General features: G+C 37.1%; 1 protein-coding gene across 1 annotated transcript in view; it reads left to right on the top strand.

Annotated features, from left to right (window-relative positions):
* The window catches only part of ADAM10 (ADAM metallopeptidase domain 10), a 111,480-nt gene extending 96,428 nt beyond the window's left edge, over nt 1-15,052 (top strand). The window contains exons 13-16 of the mRNA XM_082855327.1: nt 267-375; nt 849-1,069; nt 10,933-11,059; nt 12,831-15,052. Of these exons, the coding sequence (XP_082711453.1) occupies nt 267-375; nt 849-1,069; nt 10,933-11,059; nt 12,831-12,925 (552 nt within the window). The 3' untranslated portion in view covers nt 12,926-15,052. The remainder of the gene's footprint in view (nt 1-266; nt 376-848; nt 1,070-10,932; nt 11,060-12,830) is intronic.
* The last annotated feature ends 618 nt before the right edge of the window (nt 15,053-15,670 follow it).

Genomic DNA, 15,670 nt, shown 5'->3' with positions numbered 1-15,670 from the left:
TCTTCCCAGACCGGGGCACGAACCCTTGTCTCCTGCATTGGCAGGCAGACTCTCAACCACTGCGCCACCAGGGAAGCCCCTGCACTTACTCTTTTTAAGATGTGTTTATACCATCCATTTCTGATACTAATCTATGCTTCTCCCCCGCCCCCCGACTTGTATTTCTACTTAATTATTTTAGCATTGGAGGTGTCTCTGTCTGCTATTGTCAACAAGAGGTTTGACTGTATAGGGATTAAATAATTGGTCTTTTATTTTTCTTTCAGCAATGTGCAGGTTCTATCTGTGAGAAATATGGCTTGGAGGAGTGCACCTGTGCCAGTTCTGATGGCAAAGATGATAAGGAATTATGCCATGTCTGCTGTATGAAGAAGAGTAAGGCTTTTAAAATGCAAGAGTATAAAATCTGTTTCAAAAACCTTATTTTCTCCTAAATTTTAAGTGTTAAACTTTGATATACAGTTGGGACAGATAATTTCCAGCTGAACTGATCCTCTTGAGAAATTTTAAAATGTAGTATAGAATTGTGTTTCTAGTATTATGGTCCCTACAGTGTTTTTAAAATGATAAACTAGACAAAACCTGCCAGCGTTTTTACAATAATTAATATAAATACTGTTAGAAGGATTTAAAGCCATTGTAGGCACTAAGTCAGGAGTTCCTGGTTGTTTGTTTATGCTGTAATATTTAAGGTGAATTACCAGTGGTGTTATCTAGTCTAACTAATGAAAGTCTATATAACATGTCATGGTGATGATTTTAGGCAGTTTCTTCCTTTCCTCCCTCTCTCCCGAGCTAGTCCGATAGGAAATCTGATCTTCAACTTATATTTGACACTTCTTTTGCAGTGGAGCCATCAACTTGTGCCAGTACAGGGTCTGTGCAGTGGAACAAGTACTTCCTTGGTCGAACCATCACCCTGCAACCTGGATCCCCATGCAATGATTTTAGAGGCTACTGTGATGTTTTCATGCGGTGCAGATTAGTAGATGCTGATGGTCCTCTAGCTAGGCTTAAAAAAGCAATTTTCAGTCCAGAGCTCTATGAAAACATTGCTGAATGGATTGTGGTAAGTATAGTTTTTATTTATAAAGAAACCTTATCTTAAAATGATTTGATCATAATTTTACTTGGTTAGAGGTCACCCCTGTTATGAGAAAATCACTTCTTTTCTGTTTATACTGGAGTTATAGTTGACCCTTGAACAACATGGGTTGAACTGCATGGGTCTACTTATAAGCAGATATGTTTCAATAGTAAATACTACAGTAGTACACAGTGTGGAGTTGGTTGAATCTGCTGGTGTGGAGGAACCATGGATATAGAGAACTTTGGAGGTGGTTGGCTAACTATGATTAACCTGCCACGTTCAAGGGTCAACTGTATTTTATCTGAAGAGTGATTTTTAGGGCTTCCCTGGTGGCGCAGCGGTTGAGAGTCCGCCTGCCAATGCAGGGGACACGGGTTTGTGCCCCGGTCTGGGAGGATCCCGCATGCCGTGGAGTGGCTGGGCCCGTGAGCCATGGCCGCTGAGCCTGTGCGTCTGGAGCCTGTGCTCCGCAGTGGGAGAGGCCACAGCGGTGAGAGGCCTGCGTACCGCAAAAAAAGTGCCTTCTGGCACTATAGTAAAGTGAAAAGGGTACAGGCTTGGAATTACACGAGGATTCAGATCATCCTTCTGATGTTTGATAATTCTGTGACTTCAGGCAGCTTACATTTCTTGGCTCCCTTACTTCCCTGTTTTCAACTCAAATCCAGTTCTTATTTCTTTTTTTCTGATTATCTCTAATAAGAAAAAGTTGAGATCTAGTATACTTGTCTACTATGGGAAACAGTGTGTTCAAAGAAAAAAATCTGATAATTGGAATCTCAGAGTTATGTTCTGCTGAGTTTATGTTGTTGTGCCAGATGTTGTAGGTTTTCTAGATAGTAAATCATATCATCTAAAAATAATATTTTTTCACTTTTCTCCATTATATTTAATTTTGATTCATTTTATTTACAATTTAAAAAACTCATTCCTATTTTAAAATATTTAATAGAAATGATCTTTTTAGTTAAAGTGTTTTTAAAACCTTTTTTCATATTTTAGATTTGAGGATTTTGTGAAATACTTCTTAAAATGAATTTTAGCAATGTGAAGTCTTGTGCTCTGGAACTGATTAATCAGGCACTTTTAGGTTTATGCAGATTTGCCTTAAATGGGTATAGAACACTGTTATTTTAAATCAGTGTTGACATTCACATGCCACCCTTTCAAATAGCATGGTCCATAATGCCGGAAGAGTACCGTTAGGCTGTTGCTGCATTTGTGGGCATTAATCAGATCAAACAGTAAGATAAACAACAGCCACTTCCTTACAAGTTATTTGTCTCATTTGTGTTACTTGCAGAGTTCACTTGCATAGCAGAGTTCATTTTGTTACACTGGTCTTTCATCATGTATAAGGAAAGTGTCCTTCTAGTTAGTAATGTAGGTTATTAGTTTGCTCTGGTAAGAAGCTGTGAAAGGGATGCTGGGTTAGTTTCACTGACTTTCCTTTCCATTGGTACCTGGTGGCTCTTTTGTCTCCTTTCCACAGTATACTATGGCATCTTTTTTCCTCATGAGGGTAGAGTGGGAAGAACCTTAACAGTTTAATAGTTCAGGGCGTGAGTTACTGACTGCTATAGGCACCATGGAAATGATGTAATAAAGACTTTTACTTTCTTTTCTGGGGAAAAGTTGTTTTTGACAGTAATGTTTGAATGTAGGCTGAGTGCCTACTGTGTGTCTCGCCAGGAGATAATGATAAACATCCTTTGGATTTATCAAGGGGTCACCTAGTTCTTGAAAAGTTGGAGAGCATTCACCAGTAAATCTGTTAAGACCCTGTACCACTGTCTCCTTTTCATTAAATGGGTACATTGGTAATTCTTTTTCATTTTCTTCCATAGTTACTGATGTGTTCACATTTTTTGCACCTTTTGTGTTAGGTTTGACATAGGAAACCATCTTTGACCTTGATTTTTTCCAAATCTATCACTGTATTTACCCCACACTTTAAAATAATTGCTTGTTAGTTTGTGGCTTTTTTTTTTTAATTTGTTCAGTTTTATCAGGAGTTTATCTTTTTATTATTATTTTGACAAGAGTCAGCTATGTTTCTCATTTTTTAATTAATTTCTTCTCTCTTATTTTGCTGTAATTTTATGAACCTAGGTAAGTACCTGGTGTTCTTTATGAAAGATTTAGAGCAGTGTTTCCAAGTGCTTCACAGAACACTAGATCCATAGGTTTGGTGGTCAAATGAATCTGGAAAGTATTGCATACTATAGTCCCCTCTTAGAGATTTGTGATAATATTGTGAGAAGCCCCACGATAAAAAATCTTTTTAACTTCATTTTCCAAACTTACCTGACCTTTATTCATATTGTACATGAGAATCACCTAAGGGCTTAGACCAATTAAGTCAGAATCTCTGGGGATGGAGTATAAAGTGTTTGGGTCATTTCAAAGCTCCCAACTCTCAATTCTGATGAGCAACTGGGATTGAGAACCAACCATTCATGTAGAACAGGGGTTGGCAAACTATGGCTCATGAGCCAGATTTAGCCCACTGCCTATTTTTGTATGGCTTACAGCTAAGAATGGTTTCACGTGTATAAGTAGTTGAAAAAAATCAAAATAATATTCTTCTGGGGACTTCCCTGGTAGTGCAGTGGTTAAGAATCCTCCTGCCAATGCAGGGGACATGGGTTCGAGCCCTGGTCCTGGAAGAGCCCACATGCAGCGGAGCAACTAAGCCAGTGCACCACAACTACTGAAGCTTGCACGCCTAGAGCCGGTGCTCCGCAATTAGAGAAGCCACTGCAATGAGAAGCCCGTGCACTGCAACAAAGTGTAGCCCCCCGCTTGCCGCAACTAGAGAAAGTCTGCGCATAGCAACGAAGACCCAACGCAGCCAAAAATAAATAAATAAAATAAATTTATTTAACAAAAAAAAAAGAATATTACCCGTAACGGAACTAATGGCCATATTAATTTAAAAAATATATATTCTTCTGAAAATTATATGAAATTCAAATTTCAGTGTCCATAAGTAGTGATTTATCAGAACATGGCCATGCCTGTTCAGTTATATATTGCTTATGGCTGCTTTTGCACTTTGAATAGTTGCAGCAGAGACTGCTTGGCCCCATAAAGCCTAAAATATTTGTCTGGCCTTTGATAGGAAGTTTCTGCCAAGCCCTAATCTAGACCAGTGGATCTCAAAGTGTGGTCCCCTGACCAGCAGCATCAGCAGCACCTGGGAACTTGATAAAAATGCAAATGATCAGGTCCCACGTGGACCCCTGAGTCGGTATGTGATGGTGCATGCTAAAGTTTGGGAACCATTTTTACAGTCTCTGCAGTGTAATGACTCCTTTTTAAAAGACTTGTAACAGAAATTTTCTACTTTGTCTTCCTGCTGTGTTGAAAATGGAAGGTGGTTGTGGACCTCCAGAGTCCTTTGTTGCCTAGTAGAATAGGCCTCATAGATATCACTACCGAAACTTGAACAACAAAGATGCAGTATTGTCACAGGGCTTAGCATATGGTAAGGAGTCAGTATGTGTTTGCTAGATGAATGAAGCAGATTACTGTGTCATAATTTATATGGAAAAGAAAAAAATCATACATATTATCCTAACTTTGAAGTTGTAATGTTTTCAGGTATCTCTCAGTGGTATTTTAACCTGCTTGCCCAGGCTAAGTATAAAGTAACAAGAAGATTAGTAGCCAGTTGCCTTCGAGAGGGGTGGTGCGTGGAGTGTTGAAGGATAAAAGAACATTTAGTCAGAGTCCAGACAATGGTATCTTCTGAAGGATGAAGGGATGCTTTCTGCCCCTGCAGGATGGCATAATCAGTATCCTGACAAGGGACTGTGGGTCCCACATGGTCTTGTGACTACCCGGAAGTCTAGAGCGTGTTTGCTGTGACTGAGAGTTGGTATCACTGGAAATTCACCAAAAGGATTATATGATTAACTTTTTCTAGAGATCTTCAACATCAGCTAAGATTATCTTATGTCTGAAGAGACTTGATGGCTTGTCTTGCCCCTTCCCCCTCACAGTTTTTTGAGTGAAACCTGTTTTATTGTTTTGTTAGCCTATAGGTCCTTTTTGTTTATTTAGATTATTAAATAAAAAACTATTGTAATTAGAACATAATAAATTAGACTGGCAAATTTTGACCTTTCATTTTTGTCATTTTTACTTAATTTTTCTACTTTGTGTTCTTTTGGCCATATAAGTGGATATATTGAACATCATCTATCTGTTTCTTATGTAGAATTATTTTCTCAGACTTGATTTAGTACTTGTTAACTTCTAAGCTGTTTTTTAAACTTTTGGATGTCTTTGTCTCTTAAGTTTCACTTAACACGCTTGTATCTATGAAAGACAAGAGCTTGACTCGTAATTTACATTCATTAAATGCCTGTTGAATGAATGACAGCTCTCTTTTATTTCAGACTCTTAACAGGTGGACAAACTGTGATTTCTTTTCTGAGATGAAACACATATATTGCACTTATTAGCCTGGTTGGTATTCTTTTTCCAGATTTTATAGTATATGAGAAAACATGTGATTTAGCATTTACCACTCTCTGATAATTCTCTCTTGAAGGGGGCATTTAAAAAAATCTTTTCTACCAAAGGTGACCATATTTACTAACACTCTCAAATGCACTATTGTTTTGTTTGGTTTTTCCTTGCTATCTTCTATCCACTGCGATATTCTATTTCTGAGAGCTACTATCATTGTCACGAAAACATCTCAGCTTTGGGCTTTTGAGGTATATAGTTACCTGGAAGATTTTAGAGGAAGACCAGGAACACTGCTAGAAGGGACTGGAAATTCTCAAGGACCTGGGTGCCACATTTTCGTAAATGTCTTTTGATCTCAGCTGGGACTCAGTCCTTTTGACCTTTGTTTTCTACGAAGTTATAACCACTGTTAAATTCAGGCTTCCTCTCTCCAGTCTGCTTTTGTTACTGCCATACTACTTGCATCTCTATTTAAAACTCTATAGGTACTGAAAAACTGGTATTAGAAGAGGTGTCAAACCATAATTTTTTATGTCCTCTGTTGTTATAACCTTTTGCATTATTTGTGCGTGCATGCAATCTAGATATAATAAATGTGCAATCTAGATATAATAAATAAATATTATAAATGAGAAGTGTTTCGATAAGTCAGTATTTGGAGTAATGACTCACGTGTAATAACTAGTCCAACAGGTACTTTTTGGTAGAGTATATACTGAGTTTATAGAATATAAATTCAAAAAGCTTGCAGTCCAGTTTGGGATAGAGAGGATAAGCACATAGAAGCATATTTTCAGTTCTGCATCATGTTTTCACAGGAAATAGGAGAACCTATTTGGACAAGGCTTCTTTAAGGATGTGATACCAAAGCTAAGTTCTTAAGGACTAGTAAGTAGAGGGACAGGTGGATGTTTTATGAAGAGAGAGCAGCTGAAATAGTCACAGACATAAGAAATATTTTAAATAAAATTTTTTTTCACTTTTATCCTTTTGAAAAGTGTGATTATCCTTTTTTTTTTTTTTTTAATTGACAAAGTAATATGTTGAAAAGTAAGCCGCCTTTTTTCCCTGGAGCCCAGTCCTCTCAAGACGAGTTTCTTATATGTTTTTCAGAAACTGTATTTTTACAAGAAAATATATTTTAAAAAGACAAGTGGAATCATATATTTACTGGGCCGCAATTCATTGTGTGCTCTGGTTTTTTATCTCTCTCCCACTTAATGATTTATCTTGGAGATCTTTGGTGGGAAGCTTTTTTTTTTTTTTTTTAATTTATGGCTGTGTTGGGTCTTCGTTTCTGTGTGAGGGCTTTCTCCAGTTGCGGCGAGCGGGGGCCACTCTTCATCGCGGTGCACGGACCTCTCCCTATCGCGGCCTCTCTTGTTGCGGAGCACAGGCTCCAGACACGCAGGCTCAGTAGTTGTGGCGCACGGGTCTAGTTGCTCTGCGGCATGTGGGAGCTTCCCAGACCAGGGCTCGAACCAGCGTCCCCTGCATCGGCAGGCAGATTCTCAACCACTGTGCCACCAGGGAAGCCCGGTGGGAAGCTTTTGAAGAACGGTTTTACATAGAGGAATGACATAGTTCTGTGTTTTAAGTAGTTGTAACACTGATGACCATGTGGAAGACTAGAAGGAAGGAAATGTGTTTGAGGATATAGTGAACGTCAGGAATGGAAGGGCATCTCCCATAACAGAACTAGCCCACCAGCCTGAAGGTAGTAGGAAGACGCTTGACCATTTGTGCTTATAAAATGGATCACATTAGAGGTGATACTGCCTTTCCAGAGGGTATTTGGAAATTACCAGTAGTTGTCAGAGTAACTGAGGGACTCTACTGGCATTTGATGGATGAGGGCCATGTATGCTAAACTTCCTGCATTGCTCAAAATGGTCCTGTACCACAATGCCAGCACATCTACACTGAGTAAGAAGCACTCGTCTGCATCCTAGTCACGGGCATGCTTGTTTAAAATGCAGTTCCCTGGGCCCTCCACCAGAACACTGAATTGTAAGTAATGTTTTACTGGAACACAACCATGTTCACCTGTGTTGTGTCTTATCTATGGCTGCTTTTGTACTACAGTGGCAGAAATGAATTGCTTTGACCAGGACCATATGGCCCACAAAGCCTAAAATGTTAGTTGTTGGGCTCTTTATAGAAAAAGTCTGCTGACCCTTGGTAGAGACCAGTAGTTCTCAGTCTTGGCTGCATAGTGGAATCATGTGGCAGCTTTAACAAAACTGCTGATGTCAGGATCCCACCCCCACCCTACTGGAGCCTGGGATTTCGTCCAGGTATCTGAGTTTCCAGGCGATTCTAATGTGTAGCCGAGGTTGAGAACCACTGGTATAGAGCAGGAAGAGTACTTGTAGCAGTACAAGCTGGTGATTTTGGTTCTTAATGATTTTACTGGGTCAGAGTGTCAGAGTTGCAGACAGGAAAGGTAGGAGAAGGTCTTAACTTCATTGAATGCCACATTTAAAAGGCCTCTGGATGCTTGGAACATGACAAAAGCTGTGCATATAGTTCTGCATGTGACAGTAGGCAGAAATGAAAAGAGGAATCAGCCAGCACTTGAGTTGACAGACTGAGGACAGGACTTAAACCCTGCCTTTTTTTTGATAAATAGCAGGTCTGTTATTTGAGGATGAATAAAACAGGAAAAACAACAGGAGCCTGTGGGAAATTTATTTAACAAGGGAAAGGGAATATTAACCTAAAGACTCACAGGGAAGAGCGGTGCTCTGAAAATTATTTTATACAGAAACCGAAAGAAAGTTTTAGAAAACTATCTGGCAATCTCAGTAGGATGCAAGAAATGGCTTCTGAAAAGTAGATTGTAAGCTGTGGTTTCCAAGCCAGATTCAGCCCGGCAAATGTGTCTTGTATGGTCTACCTGTTGTTTTTAGAAATTTTGAATGAGTTGTTAGCATTTAAAAACAGATTTCATGTAAAAATTGAGATTTGTAGCTTCTCTTTAAAGATAAATCTTTCGGCAGTAAGGCTGACTTGCATCACCCCTTGCTCTCTCCTTTCTTGAACACTTCATTCCTAAAGGCAATTAGGTGAGGCCAAGCAAGGCATCCATGCCTGGTGAGGGGAGCTGTACTGGCACAGGGCAGGGTGCCCTTTGAACCCTGTGGAGGGGTGACTGGCTTGTGATGTCAGAGTACAAGTATTGTGAGGAGGGTGTCTGCTTAGGAGGGCCAGTTTTTAAAGGAACTAGGGCTCCTTGGAGAAATGACTGATTCCAGTGCTGGGGCAGGGAAAGAACAAGATGAACCTGTAACTCCTTGTGCCAGCTGAAGTGCTCAAAGAATGGTGAGGACATGCCCAAAAGACACAATAATGATAGTAATGGATTGTAACCCATTAAGGAAAATAGGAAATCATGAGGGAATAAATAAATTTAAAGTTTTATGAAGAATAAAATATTTATATAGTTCTAAATTATGTCCGTACAAAATACTCATTGACTACAAAAGAGAAGAGTATCTTTTTGGTAAAGTTTGGCAGTTAACACCTTGGTCAAGTGATCCAGTTAACGTCCTTAGTAATGAGATCAAAGTCATGTGTCACCTGGTTGGATGCAATGAGAAGAATACAGCATCACTTCTGAGATATTCTTACTAAAGATGTATGACCTGAATCTAATAATAAAGAAACATCTGAGAAACCCCAATTGAGGGACATTCCAATGCAAAATAACTGACCTGTAATCTTCAAAAGTGTCAAGTTATATAAGCTAAGGGAAGACTGTGGATTGTTTCCAGATTGCGGGGGACTAAAGAAACACAGCTGGTAAATGCAGCACAGTTCTGAATCGGATGGTATTGGGACATATGGCAAAACTTGAATGAGGAGGTCTGAGGATTAAATGGTAGTGATGTAACAATGCCAATTTCCTGATTTTGTTATGATTATCTAGGAAAACCCCCTTAATATCTAGGAAAACCCCCTTAAGTTGCAGGAACTATATGCTGAATTGTTCAAGTGTAACAGGACATCATGGTAGCAGTTTACTCTCAGATGGTTCCAGATTTTACAAACTTCTTTGTACTGTACTTGGAACTTTTCTAAAAGTTTGGGATTCTTTCAAAATTAAATTGATATGTTTATATATATATATGAGAAAGGCTTTATGCACACACGGGGAAAGTGGCTTGGGGTATTTTACCACAACATTCATTTTTATTTCAGCTTCTGTTTCTTTAATTATATTGTCACTGCTGGATAAAGAAAACAGTATAGAAGTAGTAGACTGCTGGTTTTAGGGCCCCAGATCCGAGAAGCGCTTCTTAAATGGGAGTTTTATTGGCAATAATTAGCAATAACTATATATGTATTATAACAATCTGCGTAAGCCAATATAAGGTTCATAGTTTTCTAGTTGTTACTATTTTGTATGATGTTTATTAGTACATGCTATCTTAAGACAAAAATTGAATATTTTGAATTGCAAAATAGACTTAAATTTATTAAGAATGGCAACAGTAATTTTTCTATAAATAAGATTATGTCAGTAGTTTTTGAAGGTTTTTTGTTTGGCTAATTGATTTAATTTGACTTAAGTTGGAAATGAAATTTTTTAGTACCTTCTTAGAGGTAAACTTTACCTGCTTCTAGAATGTGTGTATCCTTCCACTTTTCATATTAAAGAAGACAGTTAACCTTTAAATAAGTGAGTATATATGTAATAGATATTTTATATATATATATATATAATGAGAACTAAGATACATTGTATAGGAATAATTTAATAACAGTAGTCTGGGACTCAAGTTCCAAATGAAATAGAGAAACAGGAAAGAAGGGTCTCAAAAAAGATAGAATTTCAGTCTTAGCTTTGATGATTAGAAAAAAATATAGGTTAAAGAATATTTTAAAAATCTATCTAGTAGAATTTAAAGCAAGTTATATACCTTCTAAGTCACTGGATAGTATAAAAAGCAAAGTCTGTAAGAGTAACAGGTAAAAGAAGGGAAGGAAGTATTTAAATCAGAAAATATTTAGTAACATGGGAAAATGCAATATAAACTATATGCAGGATGACCCCAGTTTTGCACGTGTGTTTTTCTGAGTATGACAAACATAGTTATATAGAAAAGAGACTGAAATGAAAATAAGATTTAGTGGTTTCACTAGGAAGTGAAATTATGGGTGATTTTTGTTTTCTCCTTTGTACTTTTTATTTAGAGATTAATATATATGTGCTTTTACATGATATCTACAACTCCCAATGAACAGATGTTCTTTAAAAATTAAAATGTGATATATCCTATTGTATATTTTATATAATGTAAAATACTCTAAAATATTTTATAGTTTTTTCAGTGGAAAAATCTGTTTATTTCTAGGCTTATTGGTGGGCAGTATTACTTATGGGAATTGCCCTGATCATGTTAATGGCCGGTTTTATTAAGATATGCAGTGTTCATACTCCAAGTAGTAATCCAAAGTTGCCTCCTCCTAAACCTCTTCCAGGTAAGACAATGAGCAATATTTTTATTACTCAGAACCATTTAGCAAGTAGAACTGAATTATAAATGAGTCTTCAGTAACTAATATATAATACTTTCTCCTTGAGAATGGGATTATTGGATGAATTATGTAGTTGATTTTTAAGTGTGTGTTTTTTTGTTGTTTTTTTTAATCAACCCAGTCTAGCTTATGGCTGCCGATTTAATGCTAATATATCCTTTTAAAAAAATGCTAATATATCCTTTGCTAATGCTAATATATCCTTTAAAAAAAATCCAAAAATCTTCCCTTTTTGGTTTTATTATGATAGACTACTTCTAAATGATTGTTCTTTCTATTCTAATAACTATGCTTCAGTTATGGTTTTTAACGTTCGTGCTCTTGAAATATTTTCTGGCACGTAAAGTCATTTTCCCTAGGGATGATGCTTATGGGGAAATACAAGTTCCAGTCTGCGGGAGAGTCGTAGTGTAGAGGCTTCAGTCACCAAACAACCATAGTTATTCTCTATCTCTGAAAACAACTCCTAAGGTTTTGTCTCCACCACCCTTTACCTCTCAGGGAGACAGGGCTGGGAGGAGATACCCTCTTTAGACGAGGGGATTTGGAGAAGGAGGGTAAGGAAGCGACTGCTGTGGGTTGTTTAGGCCCCCACCTGTCTCTCCCAACCCCTCCCCAAGGTAAGTGTCGCTTCCACGCTCCCCTCAGGACACCTGCGAAGTAGGTGTGGGACAACACTGTCCCAAGGCCCGAGGTAAATGGCAGTAGTTCCCTCTCCTGCCCCCCCACTCACTTCTCATTGAAGCCTCTTGCCTCAGGCCAAATCCACTGCCCTACACAAAGTTGTTTAAAGCTAGGGGTTTCTTATAATTTTCTCCATTTTCCCTCAGTTGTTCCCCTATATTTACCTATCTTAAGGCAAGAGAGGTCAGTGGTCATGCTGGGACAGTATCTTGGTGGGAATCAAAGGAAATTTGATTTTGATGTCATTGCTTTTTGTAAATTAGCAAGTTAGCACTCTGGAACTCATGTCAGTTTCTTAGGGATTTCCAAGGGCCAAGTGACACTTTTTAGATACATTACCAATTATGGCCTCATTTAATGATGCAATTCTTTTAATTTCATTTTAAGGATTTTCCAGCTCTTAACTGTTGTTTATTGAACGCTCTCAAAAACTGTTGAGCACTTTTTCATGAATTATCATATAATCCTCACAACAGACTATCTGAGTTAGTTATTATCCCTATTGTACAGACTTGTTAGTCATCTGAGTTTCAGAGAGGCTAAGTCATTTGCTCGAAGACACCCAGCAATTTCTTCCTCATGGAGTCTATCCTCAGACCCATATTAATCTAATAGTTGTAGCTGTTAAGCACTTGAAATGTGGCTAGTCTCAATTGAGATGTATTGTAAATATAAAATACATACAGACTCTGAAGACTTAGTATTTAAAAAATGAAATATTTCATTAATGATTCTTTATATTGATTACATCTTGAAATGATAGTATTTTGACTATATTGGGTTAAATGAAATAAAAATATTATTAAAATTATTTTACTTGTTTCTCTAACTTTTTTCACTGTGGTTACCAGAAAATAGAAACTTACATATACGGCTCATATTATATTTGTTTTAGACAATGCTGATCTAGAACCTTTTTTCCTTTCCCCCCCCCTTTTTTTTTTTTTTTTTTTTACTGAAATGGCAGCTTTGTTTTTAAAGATTAAAAAGCTCATGGTAAATCTCTCTTTCTTTTGTTTGTGACGCACAGGCACTTTAAAGAGGAGGAGACCTCCCCAGCCCATTCAGCAACCCCAGCGTCAGAGGCCCCGGGAGAGTTATCAGATGGGACACATGAGACGTTAACTCAGCTTTTGCCTTGGTTCTTCCTAGTGCCTACAATGGGAAAACTTCACTCCAAAGAGAAACCTATTAAATCATCATCCCCAAACTAAACCCTCACAAATAACAGTTGAAGAAAAAAATGGCAAGAGATCATGTCCTCAGATCAGGTGGAATTACTTAAATTTTAAAGCCTGAAAATTCCAATTTGGGGGTGGGATGTGAAAAAGGAACCCAATTTTCTTATGGACAGATATTTTTAACCTAATGGCACAAAGTCTTAGAATATTATTATGTGCCCCGTGTTCCCTGTTCTTCGTTGCTGCATTTTCTTCACTTGCAGGCAAACTTGGCTCTCGATAAACTTTTATCACAAATTGAAATATATATATTTTTTTCAACTGCCAATCAAGGCTAGGAGGCTCGACCACCTCAACATTGGAGACATCACTTGCCAATGTACATACCTTGTTATATGCAGACATGTATTTCTTACGTACACTGTACTCCTGTGTGCAATTGTAAACAGAAATTGCAATATGGATGTTTCTTTGTATTATAAAATTTTTCCGCTCTTAATGAAAAATTACTGTTTAATTGACATACTCAGGATAACAGAGAATGGTGGTATTCAGTGGTCCAGGATTCTGTAATGCTTTACACAGGCAGTTTTGAAACGAGAATCAGTTTACCTTTTCCTTGTGATGGAGTTGGTTCTGATATTCATTTTGTTTTATCAAATGGCTGCTAAGAGCACAAGAGTGACGATGCTGAAGAACACAGTTAAGTGCAAACTGGACATATGCAGCATACTACTACTTCAGGCTTAGTTCTTTATGTAAATGTCTGATTTCCACTTACTTATTTTAAACTTTCTAATTCAATTCCATTTTTGAAGTGATAGGTGAAGTTTTATTCATGTTTGGTAGCAGTTATGTCAGTGAAATGATTCTTTTTATTTGCAGCCTCTTATTTGTATGCTAATTATGTTTTGGTTTTGTCTGATACGGAAAAGAAAAGCTGTGTCTCTATTTTATCAAAATATTTGAACAGCGTTTTCAGCATATCATCACTGATCATTGGTAACCACTAAAGAAGAGTGATTTGCTCAACCAGTAGTTAAAATTGTAGCTAGGCCTTCTGACATTTTTTTTCCCTAAAATATTTTAACTGCAATGAAGGTGAAACAGCACAATGTCCCATTCCAAATTTATTTTTTAAACAGGTGTAAATAATTGGCTTTTTAAAGAAAGAAGGCAAAAGCATTTAATGTATTAACAGGCTTATTGCTATGCAGGAATGGAAGGGGGCATTACAAAAAAACTTTAAGCTTGTGACATATTTATTGCTTCTTGTTTTCCAGCTATATCACTTAAATTAGAAGTAAACAGCTATGATTTTCCTGGCTTCACATAGGAGGCAGATTTAGGGAAAGTTGAAAAGATTTGTGTTTGGCTTTTTTTCTTTTTTCTTTTTTTCTTAAGAGTATAAGGTTTACACAATCATTCTCATAATGTGACGCAAGCCAGCAAGGCCAAAAATGCTAGAGAAAATAATGGGATCTCTTCCTTGTAAACTTGTACAGTATGTGGTGACTTTTTTCAAAATACAGCTTTTTGTACATGATTTAGAGACGAATTTTGTACATGAAACCCCAGATAGACTATAAATAATTCTAAACAAACAGGTAGGTAGATATATATGTAATTGCTTTTAAATCATTTAAATGCCTTTGTTTTCGGACTGTGCAAAGGTTGGAAGTGGGTTTGCATTTCTAAAATGGTGACTTTTACTCTGCAAGAGTTATTAGTAACTTCTTGAGTGTGGTAGACTTTGGAACATGTACATTTTTTGCTTGTAATGTTATCCTGTGGTAGGGTTTTGGCAGGTACATACTGCCCCATTTTATTTTGAGTCTAAGTTAAATGTTTTCTGAAAAGAGATGCGTGCACTGAACTCTTTCCACTGCAAATCAAGATGTGGTAAAACAAAAGGATCAAGACAAATGAGATCTAATACTACTGTCAGTTTAATGTCCACTGTGTTTTATACAGTATCTTTTTGTTCACTTTGGAAATTTTTACTAAAAATTGCAAAAAATAAAGTATTGTGCAAAGATGTAAGGTTTTTTGAAACTTGAAATGCATTAATAAATAGACTTGATGAAATCGTCTTGAAGGTTTCACACTCTTTGAGCTCTGAGAACTATCAAAAGAAGCTTCCGGCAAGGCAGCTTGTCCTTACTAAACGAAAGAGATTGTTAAGCAGAAAGGATGGTCTCTTCCCACACAAGTACAGATATCTTTATTCCTAATTAAGACTTCATGTAAAAATTTTATTATTAGATATCTCTTTCTACACACAATGAACATTTGAAAAACAGTCTCAACTGCTTTACATTATTTCTAATCAATATTCAAAGTGCTTAAACGTGTCTGTCTTAGCAGAAGAGCTGAGTCATTTTGGAAACTGGTCTCATATATATTTTGCAAAGTTTTGAACGCTAAGTACCTCATTTATTTTAAAAGTCTAGTTTGATGATAAGTGTATTTAAATTTGAGCCACGTTTTCCTGCTTTGTCAAATTCATAGCAAATAAGAAGAGACTTGCTATTTCAGTCTTACCTAGAAAAAGAATTGTAAGCCCAGAGTGGTGCCCTGCACAGAACAATCTGCCCCAAACCCAAGTTATTTAGTTATTTATTAAATATATTGAGGCCAGCTTAAATAAGTAGTATTTGTTAAATGAGTAAAAATATGCAATACTTTT

This window comes from Leucopleurus acutus (assembly GCF_964270905.1).
Source record: "Leucopleurus acutus genome assembly, chromosome: 1".
Lineage (NCBI taxonomy): Eukaryota > Metazoa > Chordata > Mammalia > Artiodactyla > Delphinidae > Leucopleurus > Leucopleurus acutus.
This window is presented reverse-complemented; position numbering and strand designations above follow the sequence as displayed.